Genomic DNA, 17,628 nt, shown 5'->3' with positions numbered 1-17,628 from the left:
TGGTTAAAGAGCACTGACAGGTACTAGCAAGAGAGAGCATATTTCTCTCATACTGGCTTCTCTTTATTGGCTCCCTGTTAAATCCAGAATCAAATTTTAAATCCCTCCCCTCACATACAAAGTGTTTAAATAATCAGGCCTCATCTTACCTTAAAGACCTCATAATACCATTTCACCAAAGTAGAGCACTTCGCTCTGACACTGCAGGCTTACTAGTGGTTCCTAACGCAAGTACACACACACACACACACACACACACACACACACACACACACACACACACACACACACACACACACACACACACACACACACACACACACATTAGCCGCTTATCCTAACGCTAACCATCAAAAATGAATGCCTAATCCTAAACCTCAGCCTAAACCTAACCATAACCTAATTGGAAGCCTGACACTAAAACCACCTTTTGAGCCCAAACATTGCCTTCAAACTCGTAGGGATGGGCATTTTATCACCATAGGTGACTGCTAGTATAGTAAAGTAGAAGTAGAATACGAAACCTTTATATAAACAGCAGTCCATTTAACATTTATTTAGTTGTTGCAATCAACTCATTTAAATATTTCAGATCAACACAAACATTTTAATTATATTAAACAAAGGTAACCAAGGTAAATACAAAATACTTTCAAGTGATGATTTCATTTCTTAAGGATAAAAAGATATCCCCCTACAGCCTTTGGCAATTCAGAGTGGAAACATTTTGTTATTATCAATATTTCTTGTAACTTTGTAACTGTTCCAAGTGAATTGAGAACATCAGAGACATTAACTGTACCTACTGAGTAGCTACATTTCTGTTATACAACAAGGGAAGACCAAAGGGAAAGCCAAGCAATTGCTTAGTCAGCTCTTTTTCTTCAGTATATTGAGAACACAACACATCTTCTGCTAAAAAAAGAGCAAGTCATAAGGTTTCACTGCTGTCTGCAAAGCATGGGGAAAAAACTAAATCCTGGAGAAATCGCTTTGTGTGAAAAATAATCTTGAGCATTGAATCAATAAGATGCTCTAAAGACTTGCACCCTGCCATTACTTAACCCAACTTCTCTTACATTTACTAACAAGAATATGTATCATTAGTTCATCAAGTTTAATAAAACTAAAATTGAAAATTTGAAGAAAAAAAAAACTTTGTTGATGAAGATTTAGCAATTTTATTGTGTTTGTAACTGTATTTGCAACATTTGTAAATCTTCCAAAAGTTATTGTTTTGGAAGATTTTATAAGATGGAATTTTGTTTGGATATATGGTGTTATTAATAAGTGCTCTTATTAATGTAGCTTTATAAAAACTTTTGCTCCTGCAAAAGGAATTTAGTGTCTTTGCATGTGAGGCTAAATACTGAAGTCGTCACTTCGTGAACATGCAGGGGCAAGCCCGTCTTGTTGTCATGCATACAAAAGAAATGTTGGAATGTGGTAAGAACAAGAAAATGTTGGGAAAATTAAGAAATGATTTCATTAATGAAATTCCATCTTTTATACTTTGCCCCTTTTGAAGACAGAAAAAGAGCAATAAGTCTGGCATCAGCACAAATCTGTCCAAGCAAGATGAATATCAATATCAGGGCCTCAAACCTAACTGGTGTTTGTTTCCTTTTATGACAGATCTCATTCTTGTTACAAAATGTATGGAGTGAAACTGATCCATGAAACACAGCATTTTTTATTCCTGTTTGTCAGCGCAATGGCCCTGATATCCTCCTGTAGGTCCTTACCAAGGACAGACTACCCTATCCTTCCTGGCCATCACTTCATGTTCACGTGGAATGCTCCAACTGAACTGTGTAACATCCACTTTGGTATGCCCCTTGACCTCTCCTACTTCAGCGTTGTCAGCAGCACCCTGAAAACGGTGACCAACCAAAGCATCTCCATATTTTACATTGACCGCTTTGGCATCTTTCCCTATATTGACGAAGACACTGGAGAAATGCATGATGAAGATTTGCCGCAAATAACAGACATGCAGGACCACCATGACGATGCTGCAGATGACATCAAGCACTATATTCCCACCGATGGACCTGGCCTGGCTGTGCTTGACTTTGAAGAGTGGAGACCGCAGTGGATTCGAAACCGGGGAAGCAAATATATCTACAGAGAGGTTTCAATCGAAAAGGTCAAAAAGAAGAACACTTCACTTTCTGAAGATGAAGCAGAGGAAAGGGCAAAGATTGTGTTTGAAAGAGCAGCCAAGAGGTATTTTGTCCATCCAAATTGGGAAGAAACTGAGGCCAAAAAGACTTTGGGGTTACTACTTGTATCCTGACTGCTATAACTATGACTACAACCAGGACATGGTGGGCTTCACTGGAGAGTGTCCTGATATTGAGAAGCAGAGGAATGAAAATCTTTTGTGGCTCTGAAAAGAGTCCACGGCACTCTTTCCTTCCATCTACCTGGAGTTGGTCCTCAAAGACTCCTGGAAAGCTCGTTTGTTTGTTCGCCATCGCATCCAGGAAGCCATGAGGGTATCAACCCTCCCCCAAACCACCTATTCAATCCCTATCTATGCCTACATAAGACCTGTGTACAAGGACAGCGTTGATGACTATGTGTCAGAAGTAAGACATCACTGCTCAACACACAGTATTGTATTACCTTGAGAAACAATTTGTGCTCTGTGTGCCTCACCAATCCTTGATGGAATGAAAGGTATCTGCCATCCAACATAGAATTTAGGGATGAACTACTTTCTAAGTACAAGGCTCTCATTCACAGTAAACTTTGTTCACTAACATCTTCCAGCACTATAGCTTAGGCTTCAGGCTATTCAAAAAACTTTTTTTTTCAGGCAGATGTTTTCCTCATCTTTATTCATTCTAATGTCAAAGTAGACAGTGAATCATGGAAAGCTACTTTAGCAGAGCACAGAGTACATGGAAACAAACAATTATGTTTTTTGTTTGTTTGCTTTTGTTTTTTGTTCTTATGTTTCAATTTTTAAAAGCCTTCAAAAGTGAAACCAGTATTAATTGTCCTGAAGCTACATTCTTTGTTATCCTTATCTTTTATTAGAGTTAAAACTTCACTGTTAACCTTTGCTGTATTTTTCACAGTAAAATACCACAAAATGCCCAGTAACTTACCTGAAAACATTTCTACAGTTAATTACTGTAATTTGCTTTGCATTATGGGTATATTAAGGTTATTTACATTTACTTACTGTATTTTTTAAAATTGCGGTAGTAGTTATACCTACCGTTAACACATTAGCAGTAGTGCTACTGTATTATGTGATTTGAATGGTTCATCATACTGTTTGTGTATTTTTACTCTTTCAGTGGTTGGTTGCAATAGTGCATTACATTTTAACTCTTTCACTGCCAACCATTTCCAGATTTTCCTCCAACCTATGCCATTTGTCAGTATGATACCAGTGAAAGTATTATGGTTTTGACTTTTTAGGGGACTTGCCTGTGTGTAAGGTTCAAGAATTCTGATCATCTAATCTGCTGCATGCAGTTGTATGCACATGCACAGCTGCTGCAAATGTGTGCTTGCCACTGCGTTGCCAAAGGCGAACTTCAGTCAGTGGAGAATATTGTAATAATTTGGCGGAGGCTTCTCAGTCGAGCAGTAACTGAATTGCTCATTTACTGAACGTGCAACATGTACAGAACTCTTCTGGGAACTAGTCAACCCAACTTAGTGAAACACACACTGAATGCATGCTGGCCCCGCCCACCCACCTACCTCTACCAACCACCACTCCATATCCTGACTGACATGACCTGTGATCCAGTGATTGACAGGAGAGGAAAGACAGTCCAACTTTGTTAACTCTTCATTACGATATGCTCGAGAGGACAAAAGATTTTGCACCTCGTTATTGTTGGACCTCTGTGTGGAAACTGCAAACAGGACGTCATAAGGTAATGCAAAGGACTCTCCTACCTAACATACTCGTTTATTAATTCTTAAGAGCATATATATTTTTTGTGTGTGGGGGGGAGGGGGGGGGGCTTAAATTCGGTGTTAGCTTGGTCGAAATAGCACATTAGCTGAATTATTCTGGAAAAAATAGGTTGTGTGTGTTTTTTTTCTTTTCTTATTTAAATATATATTTAGATATATATTTTCCACAGGGAGGGGCGAAGAACACAGGCACAACGACAGTCTTTGTCTTTTTCCCGCCGAGTGTGGTGCATTGTCCTCCTGCGCTTCTGTTCTATGACTATTGAGAAGCTGGCCATGCTAACAGTGGGACATTTAGCTTCAGCTAAAGCAGCAGGTAAAAATACACATTTAATGAGAATAAAGAAAGACAACTTTTTTTTGGAAATTTAGAGACTGCTAAAACAATCTTATCCAGTTTTGAGCTTGCTCATGTAGGTTAGCCTGCTTTATTTAATTTTGTGTGAGCTGCAGTACACAACACTAAAAAGTTAATATAACATTAGGTTGGTGGCGCGAGGAACTCCAACCTAAGTTTAATATTTATTATTTTTTTAAGTGGGAAGGGGAGCATGTTTTTTTTCCTTTAATACAACGTCTTCCAGGGTCTTTTTCATAGGAAAACCGTGTCACGTCTGTGTTAGGTTGGTCAAAAGAGCAATTAGTTGAATTATTCTTGAAAAGATGGGTTGTGTGTTTTTTTTCTTTTATTTACTTACCGGTATGTAAATATATTTTTCAAGGGTTAAATAAATGCAACATTAAATTAACAATTGTCTCTTTGTCTTTTCCCGCCCAGTGTGGTGCATTGCTGTTCTCCTGCCCTTGCTGGCTGCGCTGACAGTGTGATGTAGCCTCAGTGTTTGTGTTTTAAAGGCTTTTTCCACCAAGATGTCTGTTGAGAGAGAGATGACCTTACCCATCACACCAAGGGTAATAGCGCTTGGTAAGTAAATAGTTTCAATCCTCTTGTAATATTTTTGTAAAAAATCTATGTAATTATTGTGGTATTTGTACCCACAACAACTTACTTAACAGGGGTTTGTCTGTTTTATATTGTATAAAAATAGAATAGAAATCTCTTATTATTTATTATACACAATGACCAACAGGAAAAAACAGCCTAACATTTCAGCACAGGCCAAAATGCCAAAACATTAGGCAGTTTTTTCCTGTAATTGATCATAATTTTCATTACATAATAAATAATAAGAGAAATAGCAGCAAACCGTGCGGATTCTATTTTTTTACAGTGTGAGGCCTGCTATCCAGCATTCTTGTGGAAACCTTATTTGTAAGGGTGAGCACATTGTCTTATTGGACTCTTGTCTGTTTTTAGGGAATAATTTCATGTCTGCAAGTCGCTGGATGATCAGTTTGGAGGGCAAGGCATTTTATGAGCCTGAGCAGATGCATGACTTTGCCAGCACCCTTGCTGTCTTCTTTGCGTCATACTACGTTTTCAACCTTGAGTATCAGGAGTCAGCGTCCATCACACAGGAGATGATACAGAGGTAAATACTTTACACCATTAAAGCTTACACCATTTAAGAATGAAATATATGTGATAGCTTGACTACAGTTGCAGAAACATATAGGTGATTGCTGTAATGTATGTTTTAATTTTGAAATTAAAGCAGCCTTTTTTCCGTTAAAAGGTTCTTTGTGAGGATCAATCCAGACATGGGAACAAAATGCCCTGCAAAACTTGGTACAAGCTGCAAGACAGGTCGTGTCGTAAAGAGGAAGGTTACAAGCATCAGCCCTCGGATCACCACCTTCCTCCAGCGGCTCTCTGAGTTTGAATGGAGGACTTCCAACTAGGTAAGAATACAGAGATGATAATATCTTTTACATAGCTGATAATTATATACATACTGTACACACATCCATACAACAGTATGAATGATCTCAGACAGATGTGAACAAGTGAATAACCTGAGCAAACATGAATATTGATGATGTGTCTTTGACAGGTGGTGATAAAGACTACGCTGAACCCGACCATCCTGGTAACGGAAATCTAAATCCCATGTCACATTCTATTTCCTGGGACCCACTGATAATTATTACATTTTGTAAATGATTTTTGTTTTACAATTGTAATAGTTTATTTAATGTTCATGCTGGTGGGTTTGTCCTGTTTTTAGTGGAATGAAAAACTGTTTTCCTTAAAAAAATCAGACACGGAAAGGTGAAGGACTGTGTAGTTTTCATGTACGCTTCTATTTATTTTGGTTATTGACATTGTTTTTATTCAGTTGAAAAATGTTTTTCTTGTTAAAAAAATATCAACAATAAATGTTGGTTTAATTCACTATTCTGAGACTACTTTATTGAATTATATTGTTTTTTGTAAATGTTCTTATATTGAATATGAATGTTAATATTATTTTATATGCTGTAAAACACAATTACAGTCTAAACAAATTATACTGTACACAATTACAGTGTTATACCATAAACCACATTTGCAGTACAGTGATACTATAAAACTTAATCACGGTAAGTCTTTCTAACTGTAAACCACGTTTACAGTAAAGCTGTTATACTGTAATATATGTTTACAGTAAAGTGGTTGAACTGTAAAACATCACAACAGTAAAGATACTGTAGATTAGTAATTACAGTAACTTACTGGCAATAGTGTTGCCAGTAAGTTGCTGTAAAAATACAATAAAATGTCTAACAGTGTTTTATAGTGTATTATTTACTCACTGGATTAAGCTAAAGCTTTAAGGGAACAACAATAAACATGGTTTGTTTACTTAATTTCCTATCAAATCTTCCATTATACTCAGGATTACACCCACGTTCCTGCACTCAGTCTTAAACAATGATTTCATAAAAACCTGTAACAATACATGACATTTAAAAACACACACACAAACACATGTTATCAGGGAATTAGGTAATTGCTACAAAGTATTTAGGGAATAGGCTTGTTTTAGTCTTATACATGAATAATGAGTTTCAACTATCAGTCAACATTACTCTGACTCTTTCTGTTCTGTTTGTGAGTCCTCTTCACACACTGAGGTTAATTATGGAGTTCCACAGGGTTCAGTGCTAGGACCAATTCTGTTTACATTATACATGCTTCCCTTAGGCAGCATCATTAGAAGACATAGCATACATTTTCACTGTTATGCCGATGACACCCAGCTCTATCTGTCCATGAAGCCAGATAGCACACACCAATTAGTTAGACTGCAGGAATGTCTTAAAGACATAAAGACCTGGATGGCCGCTAACTTTCTGCTTCTTAATTCAGATAAAACTGAGGTTATTGTACTCGGCCCTGAAAATCTTAGAAATATGGTATCTAACCAGATTCTTACTCTGGATGGTATTACCTTGGCCTCCAGTAACACTGTGAGGAACCTTGGAGTCATTTTTGACCAGGACATGTCCTTCAACGCACATATTAAACAAATATGTAAGACTGCTTTCTTCCATTTGCGCAACATCTCTAAAATTAGAAATATCCTGTCTCAGAGTGACGCTGAAAAACTAGTTCATGCATTTATTACTTCCAGGCTGGACGACTGTAACTCATTATTATCAGGATGTCCAAAAAACTCGCTGAAAAGCCTTCAACTAATCCAAAATGCTGCAGCAAGAGTCCTGACAGGGACTAGAAAGAGAGAGCATATTTCTCCTGTTTTGGCTTCCCTTCATTGGCTTCCTGTTAAGTCCAGAATTGAATTCAAAATCCTGCTCCTCACATACAAGGTCTTAAATAATCAGGCCCCATCTTATCTTAATGACCTTGTAGTACCATATCACCCTATTAGAGCACTTTGCTCTCGCTCTGCAGGCCTACTTGTTGTTCCTAGAGTATTTAAAAGTAGAATGGGAGGCAGAGCCTTCAGTTTTCAGGCCCCTCTTCTGTGGAACCAGCTTCCAGTTTGGATTCGGGAGACAGACACTATCTCTACTTTCAAGATTAGGCTTAAAACTTTCCTTTTTGCTAAAGCATATAGTTAGGGCTGGACCAGGTGATCCTGAATCCTCCCTTAGTTATGCTGCAATAGACTTAGGCTGCCGGGGGATTCCCATGATGCATTGAGTTTTTCCTTTCCAGTCACCTTTCTCACTCACTATGTATTAACAGACCTCTCTGCATTGAATCATATCTGTTATTAACCTCTGTCTCTCTTCCACAGCATGTCTTTTATCCTGTCTTCCTTCTCTCACCCCAACCGGTCGCAGCAGATGGCCGCCCCTCCCTGAGCCTGGTTCTGCCGGAGGTTTCTTCCTGTTAAAAGGGAGTTTTTCCTTCCCACTGTCGCCAAAGTGCTTGCTCATAGGGGGTCATATGATTGTTGGGTTTTTCTCTGTATCTATGAAGCGCCTTGAGGCGACTTTTGTTGTGATTTGGCGCTATATAAATAAAATTGAATTGAATTGAATTGAAAATTGAATTGTGCAGTTTGATCTGGTTAACACCACTGGAGAAGCTGCTGCTCTGGGTGCTGCTGGCGTCATATCTTGGGGAGACATGAATGTCACAGACACAGAGGTAGATTGTACTTTTGATAGGAAATTGGTTGCTTTTAGGTATCTTTCATGCAAGACTTCAATCATAACATTTTAATCAAATGTTCCAATATCCCACAACCCTGCAGGACTCTTGCTTTGATGCACAACATCACTTGGAGCAGGTTATAAACAGGTACATTGTGAATGTTTCCACTGCAACACGCCTCTGTGGTGATGCACTTTGCCAGGGCCAAGGTCGCTGTATAAGGAAGCACTGGGATGATGACGTGTTCCTTCATCTGCACTCATGTCACTACCAGATCGAGCAGCAACACCGGGGTGGACCTTTGACTGTGAGCGGTGGTCTCTCACAAGATGACATCAACTTGTTCGACAAAAACTTTGACTGCATGTGCTATACTGAAAAGCCATGCCGGTCGGTCATTACGCTCAATGTCATTCACGACGCAGTCATCAACACAAGGAACCGCACTGCTGATAGGACACACTCCATCCTCCATGTACATTTATATTTGTGTGTCTTGGTGTGGGTGTTTGTGAGTGAGTAAGTGAGTGTGTTTGCCTTTGCCTCCGGTGGATAGACGATCATAAGTTTGTTTAAAGGAACTTTTTATTTCATTTCAACAGCCTTCTTTCATAAAATATGTCTAAACTAAAAAAGGGTTAAAATGGACTTAACCTGTGTTTTTGTGATTACCTGTCAATTATATACCGATAATTGACACCAAAGATCAGAAAGAACTGGGTATATCCTGTGCCATGTTCCATAATGGCTCTTATCGTACCACAAGAGGTCACCACAGTAGGAGTTTTTACCAGCACAAAATTCACAACCAAATACTGCCTTATGCTATTATTATTAGGCATTTACACAATAAAAGCCTCCCAAAATTTAATCAATAAAAAATGCAACATTGTGATGCTAAAATTAACAACCTCAGGCCCTGCTACTGGCCCTCGCATTGGCTCTTATCTGCTGTGGTACTTAAAGCCAGCTGGTTAATAAAATAACTATGATAACAATTATCAGCTGCAACTAACATAATTTCTTTGTCACTGTACTAGTGAGTAGTGAATATAACATGCTTAGCATTAGGATTTTTGAACAATTTAGTGGCAGGTGTGTTTTAATAACAGACACAGGTGGTGCTCTTTCTATGACACCAACTTAAGCAACCCCCTTTTCTATCTGAAAAAAGAACATCATTTTATTTCCAAATCAAATTTTTTTGCACCTCTTAAAAAGATATGCATTACAAACAACTGGAATAAGCAAGACATTCAACTGAATTTTAATGAGGTCCAGAAAGGGCATTTTTCTTGCACTGAAAAATAAAGTTGCATGCAAAAATACGCATGCTAAAAATTCTACAATTCCATAAATGTTTCTGCCATAAAAAACAGAAAGAATTACTACTGTGGTATTTCAACCCTAAGTGTTAGAAAAGATGATCACTTATAATAGTGGGAGATTTGAGTTAAAAGTGCTCATATTTTACAGGAAAAGTTTAACTGGGATGCAGAGTGGAAGACTATTACCACACTCACATCCACATGTTAAACACAGGGCTACAGCTGGTTAGATTAGCTTACCATAAAGACTGGAAATAAGTGGAGACTAACCTGCCTCAATACAATGATTCAAAACGTTAAAGTGACAACAGGATGCATTGTCCGCTGTAAAAATGTGCTGTATTGTGGTATGTGCAGAGTGCAGTACTGAGACATTCACTCATTGTTTAGTTGTGTGAATAACTGAATTCCAGGGCACAGTGACATTTTATGTTAGAACACATGTTTGGCTTCTGTTCACGTCCTCTCATCTATATTCAGGAGTGGTCAGCATTCAGAAGAATTCAGTATCTGCCTGCCTGTTGTGGGCTGCATGAATATTTTATGTCTGGGTTCTCTTCCTGGTTTCTGCTGTGATTTAAAAGTTTAGCAACCATTTGAAATTCCGAGCTTTTTCCTTCTTTGTTTTGCTTTGTTTTTTTTCTTTGATTCTTACACAGTTAATTAGAATGTGATCAGAAGTAAACTGCTGTAGAAAAACAATAGGCACTACTTTTTTATTACTTAGATTCAGATGAAATTACATAAAACAATACTGTCATCAGTCATCATACTTATCGGTGATTTGCATATCACCTTAATGTTGCAGCTAGATTATACACTGCTGGTTAGCTTTATATATAAAAATACATCTCATAGTTTTACTAAATTTGGATTTAAAGACTGTAAAAAAAAAAGAAAAAAGAAAAAAGAAAAAGGAACAACTAAACCAGGGGTCCTGTTCTCCTCTTCACTGGTATCTCAGCACTGGTGTACTTATCTTACAGGTGCGTCTTTAACATTTGAACTAGAGCTCCTTAACAGCTGACAGACATTAATGATCAAAAACATAATACTGAATCACAGTGTAACAGCTGTCCTCTGAAATCTAGCTAAGTGACCTTACAATTACATGCACAGACATAATCAAAGGATTGGGTACATAACTACTTTGCAGCTTTGTGCAGTGATTTACACAGTCAGACAAATTCTGCGACTATTTTAGTCATTTTAAAAAGTAAACAAATACATCCAACACTGTTAACTAAACCTCAGCATAGGGTTAGGTGTAGAGGGGAAAGTTGAACAAGACAGATGAACATAATTTCGTCACTCTTTGGTGATACTATTTCCACCGTGAGGCCTCACTGTACATGTATAAACTGTCAAAAAAGAACTGATCCACAGTCTCTTCCTGGTAGAGCCGTCACCCTTTGTGCTTTGGCAGTCTGGTCCCAGCCTGGCCCAGCTTGGCTCAGCTGAGCTGCCTGTATAATCTGTTCTGTCAGATGGAAACTGTCGTCCGGGGGTAATAAGAGCTTTATTGTCCTGATTCTTCTGCTTTGTTGGGGATTGCAGAGCATTTCTAGGTCACTGGCTGTGACTGAATGTTCTGCTGACCATACTGATGCTTCACTGAGGAAACGCACTCGCTTCCCATGCTGATCCTACCCCACCCTTTCACCCAGCACTTTTGGGGGAACACAATTAGAAATCCAGGTTCTGCAGCCAGATTGCAATTTACCAAAGGATCACAGCTTCTGTTTTCTGTCAGAGCAGATATATTATGGATACTGACGCACAATTAATAGGCTCTTTCATTGTGATAATTGGGCAGAAAGGCCCCATGATCATTTCCCCCACTTTTCTCCTCGTAATTATCTTCTTTCACCCTGTTCTCTTTCAGATAGGTTAAGCACACATTAATGTTCCCACGTTAGATTTGGATGCTACAACCAGAGGTATCAGTTATTCCTGATGATCGTAAGCTATTTAGCAGTATCTTGCATGTAAAAATGTGAACCTAATATATAACACTGAAACTGTAGCTAAATGAAATGTTTTTGTTAAAAACTGGAGCCAAAGTTCAGCTAAAAGATTACAAATTGTGTTGCAGTGGTCACTAAGTCAGATTAGGCAATTATCAAGTCATAAAATTTTGGCTGTTCCTGACTGAGACCCAAAAAGTTACCTGTCTTTCACAAGGTATGAGGTCCTATAGGAGGCTGTGATAAAAACTGATGCAGTTTTTATGCAGTTTGTGTGGTACAGACTGTGTGATATTATTTGATTTCACAGATCAGTCTAGCTGTCAAGATTAATGCTCTTTTGATTTGTTAAAGCAAGCAACAACCTGCAGGCTCCCAAAATGAGTCATTCTCCATAGACTTGGATGTCAAAATGTCATCTTTACTACGTTTGTGGTCTTATGTGGTATTTTTTTCACTCTCGGTCTGAAAGTCTCCATTTTTTTCTTTCTTTCGCAATCCCAGAAGCCCATTCTGCCTTGATTAGTGCACATAATCTCACTATTGTGACACCTCTAGCTAAACTCTTCCCAGGCGTCTGGCCGTCTGCTATAACCAGCTTTGTTGAAGCATGTACCAAACATGCTGCTAGGAAGGAATTATGCAAATGTGTTCCATGGGAAAAAACATACCAAAAGAAAGCCTGCCAATAAGGCATATCAGGCAGTGGGAGAAAGTCTCTTTGGCCTTTGCAACTTTGCATATGTTTTACATATGAAGCAAAAGCTTTAATACTCCAAAGGAAAGAGGAAGCCCCGGAAAGCATAACATGGTCTCTCTTTGTGTATTGTCATTCAAAGCAGCAAGTGGTCCTGAGGAAATAATGAAACAACTAGATTTAACACAGCCTAAAACAAGAATTCAGATTGTTGAACAAAACACCGTCTGCATACATATTTCAGTGTCCAGAAAATATTCCTTTTAGCACGATTAGTGTAACCAACAGGTTCTTATGATAAGAGCATGGTGGAACCTGGGCTATTAGTGTTAATGTACAAAACAAATACAGTTAAACATTCATCGATCCATCCATTCATTCTCTTCTACTTATCCAATTCAGGGTCGTGGTGGGGCAAGAGCCATGCCATAGGGAATGAGGTAGGGTACACCCTGGGCAAGTTGTTAGGCAGTTGCAGGGCCAACAGAGAGAGAGCGAAAGGCATTGATACATACATTCACACCTAAGAGCAATTTAGAATTAACATACTGTAATCCTTAGATCAGACCTTCCCAAAGTGTGGGGCCCGCCCCCTAGGGGGGGCACAGAGCCATGGCAGGGGGGGCGCGGGATGAAAAGGGGGGGAGAAAAAAACAAAACGCTTGGACACTGCTAGCACGGGTGCCTACAGAAACACAAAGCAGGAGATGAAGCATCGCTGAATATGTTTCCAAACCAACTTCATTGTAAGCCAAAGACTAGAAAATATGGTGAAGCATATCTTCCCTTTGGTTTCACCTGCACAAGTGCCAAGGTAGGTCTCCCCTGCAGAATTGGTTTTCCCTTCGTCGGGAGCAGCGCTGGGCTCTTCAAATCACGGACAAACAGTATCCCACATTCTTGATTTTTAGTTCACAAACACTTGTTGTAATGACTAAACTACTCCTGACATTTTGGAGATATACATAGTATACTATACTTTATACAGTAAAGTTACAGCTGCATACAAATAATATCAGGCTGATCCTGCCACGATTTGTTCCTCCGGTTCAAATCACAGACAAACAGTATCCCACGGTTGTTTATGTTTTTAAACCAATTTCCACAGAGAGGCATTTTTTTGAAAAATGTATTGATAGCAATGTTGAATATTATTACACAGGAAAAAAAACAACTACACGTAAAATAATTTCACCGTGACGCCTCTGCCTTTGTAAATGGAGGGACAGTAATTGCTTGTGTATATGTAAGCGTGTAAAACCTGCAGATAGTCAGATTAACAGTATTTTGTCTCTATCTGCCATTCTGCAATTCATCTCATGTAAACAGTAACGTGGCGCACAGCGTGACGTGAAAAAAGGCACATACCTTTGACGTTGCGTGACGAACTCTGTATTCCTCGTCCACACGTAAACGCAAAAAAGGAGTTTTAAAAAATCTCAGTTTTCGGTGATTCGAAACGTCGTTTACGTGTGGACAAAACAGCTGCGTTTTCAAAAATACCAGTGTAGGTGCAGACGTTAGCGTAAAAGAGTTAGTAGTTTATTTTATTACGACATGTAATTTATTGCTGATTACTTGTATTTGCTTAATTGTTTACTAAATGTTTGAGGTGTGAAATAAACCGCAATGGAGCAAAATATGGGTGTGTGTGGTTGGAGGATGTGTGCGCGCGTGCGTGCGTGGGGGGGGGGGGGGGCAACACTTTTCTTGTAAAACAAAGGGGGGCCCAGCAAAGAAAGTTTGGGAACCACTGCCTTAGATGCATGCTAGCATTGGGTGGTTCATTTTTAGCATTTAGCACTACTATGTTTTCCACTGTCTAACAGAGGTGCTTGTTATGTTCATATTCACAATCACTGTTGATGTTTCCCAGTTATCACATTAACTTTGGCTAAAGGAACTTTTAACTGGACTTTAATTTAAAAGGGCCTTTTGTATTGTGTTTTCCTATTTCTCTTGACAAGTGAAAAACATCTGCAATTCATGAACTCTCTGGTTCCACAAACATCAGTTTGAGGCGAAATCCTGAAACATGTCTTTTATAGCATCCCTGGAAATTCAAAATTTTCACATCTTGAAGTTTCTCTTTTTTGTCTCTTTGTTCTCTGGATGTGGAAGCCAGCAGCAGACTGTGCCAATAAGTTTCACATCAGTCAGCAGACTTATAGTTTTTTGTCTTTAGGAGTTTGTTAGCTTAGCTTAGCTCATAACAACTTGCTAGCAGCATGGCCTCTTCACCTGCCGCTCCTTCTGATCATTGTGTTGGTTTGTTTGTTTAGTTACTCTTAGACTCCTTTAGTAATAACAATACTTGTAACAAATGTAGCCTGTTTGCAGCTCTGGAGGCCAGGATCACTGAATTGGAGACCCAGCTTCACACCCTTGAAAATCCCATAGCTAGCCAGACCCCTGTAGCCAGCTCAGCTAGAGGCAGCATAGCCCCCGTTAACTCTCCCATGGTAGATGCCACCCACCACTTTAATCACACTCTAGATCTTGTTCTAACATATGGCATTTTAACATTTAACAGTATTTCCTGAAAACTCTCTTTTATCTGATCATTTCTTAATACATTTAAATTTACAATAATGGCAACAGCAGTGGGGAAAAGACTTCATCACAGTGGATGTCTTTCTGAAAGTGCTGCAATTAAGTTTATTTTATTATTATTAAGTTTATTTTATGCCCATTTTGTTAATAATTTTACTTCTTCACTACCTACGACTCTGAATACTGTAGCTCCTGTGAAAAAGAAAGCAATGGAAGTACTTGACTCCCTGGTATAATTCTCAAATGCACACCTTTAAAAAGTCAAAGCTCTGTTGAGCCAAGCATTCCTTTAACATTAACTATTAACAACTTCATGAATTTCTTCACAAATAAAATTTTAACCACTAGAGAAAAAAAATACTCATGGCCATCTCCAGATATAACATTATGTACAGCTACTTTCAATACCATTGATATTTATTCAGGTCTGTTAGAGCAAATTCAGTTGCTTGTATGCATGAAGCCAGGGTGATGGGTACACATAAAATCACCTGTGTAAATGAAGTAAAGAGCAGAGCCAGTCATTAGATACATTTGAACATTGCTATCTCAAATAGATTAGGGAGATTTTAACTGCATTGTGTTTGCTCTATAACCAAGACAAAAAAAAAAAAAAACAGAAACATGGAACTGGCAATTTGGCAGCAAGCCCTGTCTTGCATTAAGGAACTTCATGTTTTTTCATAGTTTTTTATGATAGTTAGCTTTATGGCTGTTTTGCTTAAGACCACCAAACTTCTTGTGCTTTGCAAAATCCTGGATAAGTAGTTTGGTTACTTTGGAAGCCTGGCTCCCCTCCACCAGTCAGAGGCAGCAGTTCCAGCCCTCCGGGGATATCTTTCTTATCCCAGAAAACAGCCCTGGGAGCAATTGGGAGAAGGTCAGTGAGCAGCTTGTTCAATACTGAAGCCTGTGTACCCATCACCCCTTTGTTTCTGAATGAATGGTGCTGTCTAGTTACTGAAGCAGCAACAGGGGCTGCCAGCTTCATTTACAAAAGCCTTAAACATGCACATTTTGTGCCAGAGAACAAATCAAAGGCAAACTGATGATTAGAGAAGAATTTGGTTTACATGAAAAGAGCCTCATCAGGATCATTCTGCTATGAACACAATTAAACAAGAATGTTATGCCATTAGCAGAGGACACAAATGCTATAAATACAAATTCACTGTTAATTGAAATGATGAGATGAAAGTAAAGATTTTTAAGAAAAAAAAACTTTTGGGCCAACAATGAACCACTGAATCATAATGAAATAGTTCACATTTACTAAGTTTGGTGAGCCCCACATTTTCCTTTTAGTTTCACCATCAGGTTAATATCCATACTTCCCAATGCTTGAGTTCATATGAGAATAGATCTAAAATGATCCCATGTTGGAATACAGCTAATCAACAGACTTTATATAAGATTGACATACATTTTTGGTCTGAAAAATGAAGCCAATGTGCAAGTGCTCTAAACCTTCTTTCCAATGGCCATCAGATTCTATCAAAGTAAACTAATGAGTACAAAGTCTCAAATGCTTTTTTCAAGCCTTATGAAATAAAGTTAGCATAAAAAGTAAGGAAATTTGTGTGATTTTTGTTTTAACAATGTTTCTGTCATGATCCCTCTGTTCTCCCTGTATTTCTGCCAAAGTTTGTTTTCCTCTGCCTCTGTTTTTATATCTGTTCTCTGCTTTTTCAGATTCCCACTCTTGGCTCCACACATCTGACAGTAATCAACCAATTGCGGCCCATGAGCTCGTCAGAGGCCCCTAGAGAGATAGTTACATGGTGAAACTGTAACTGTTTAACTGTGAATGAGCACAAGCGCGCTCATCCACACAGGTGTTCACTGACACACTATCTTCCTTGGCTGCTGCCTCTAAGCATGTTGTTGTTACCGCATTGTTGGTCTTGTGTGCCACTCAGTACTGTTCAGTATTTGTTACTTAAGGTTATTCATCCTTATCTCGGTTGTTGCTATGGTTTTCCTAGTGTGTTGTTCCTTTTTGCTTGTTTTCTTTTTTTTTCCCAGCAGGAAAAAAAGCAGATTTTTAGTGTCTTTTCTCTCTTTCCCTCTTCTCTTCTGTTGATCTTTCCCTCTCCTTTTCTTGAACTTTCGCTTTCCTGTACCCTGGTCCTGTCTGTTCCGCTTGAAATTCCTTAAAAGCTAAATATTTATTTATTTAAATAAATAAATAGTAAAGATCAATCAAGTGAACTACTATGACAAAACCGTAATGATCCACTTGGGAAAATAAAATCTGGCATTTTTATTGGCCTTCAGACAATAATTCTAATTTCTACTGTGCCGAACGGGACAGGCAACAACTGAAAAAAATAAGAGGGACCTAAAATCTGTAGGCCCTGCCTCCCATTCTACTTTTAAATACTCTTGGAACAACAAGTCAGCCCGCAGTCTGAGAGCGAAGTGCTCTAATGGGGTGATATGGTACCACGAGGTCATTAAGATAAGATGGGGCCTGATTATTTAAGACCTTGTATGTGAGGAGCAGGATTTTGAATTCATGCTGGATTTAACGCAGAGTCAATGAAGAGAAACCAATACAGGAGAAATCTGCTCTCTCTTTCTAGTCCCTGTCAGGACTCTTGCTGCGGGATTTTGGTTTAACTG

General features: G+C 38.6%; 2 protein-coding genes across 2 annotated transcripts; both read left to right on the top strand.

The window, feature by feature from the left end:
* Nucleotides 1–1,615: 1,615 nt before the first annotated feature.
* LOC146705131 (hyaluronidase-like) lies at nt 1,616–16,788 on the top strand. Its single transcript, XM_085460986.1, is given in 6 exon segments — nt 1,616–2,235; nt 2,237–2,594; nt 8,363–8,452; nt 8,559–8,933; nt 14,733–14,912; nt 16,696–16,788. Coding segments are annotated over 6 exon segments (1,677 nt in total). The 5' UTR covers nt 1,616–1,654.
* Nucleotides 3,079–6,245, top strand: LOC146705132 (uncharacterized). The gene is made up of 5 exons (XM_085465171.1): nt 3,079–3,905; nt 4,727–4,873; nt 5,267–5,441; nt 5,586–5,751; nt 5,904–6,245. The coding sequence occupies exons 2-4, from the start codon at nt 4,819–4,821 to the stop codon at nt 5,749–5,751; spliced, it is 396 nt and encodes a 131-aa protein (XP_085321297.1). The 5' UTR covers nt 3,079–3,905; nt 4,727–4,818; the 3' UTR covers nt 5,904–6,245.
* Nucleotides 16,789–17,628: the final 840 nt, after the last annotated feature.

Source organism: Copadichromis virginalis, linkage group LG7, assembly GCF_057382275.1.
Source record: "Copadichromis virginalis isolate Kocher_CV1m ecotype Utaka linkage group LG7, C_Virginalis_male_GT1.1, whole genome shotgun sequence".
In the NCBI taxonomy this organism is placed as follows: Eukaryota; Metazoa; Chordata; class Actinopteri; order Cichliformes; family Cichlidae; genus Copadichromis; species Copadichromis virginalis.
This window is presented reverse-complemented; position numbering and strand designations above follow the sequence as displayed.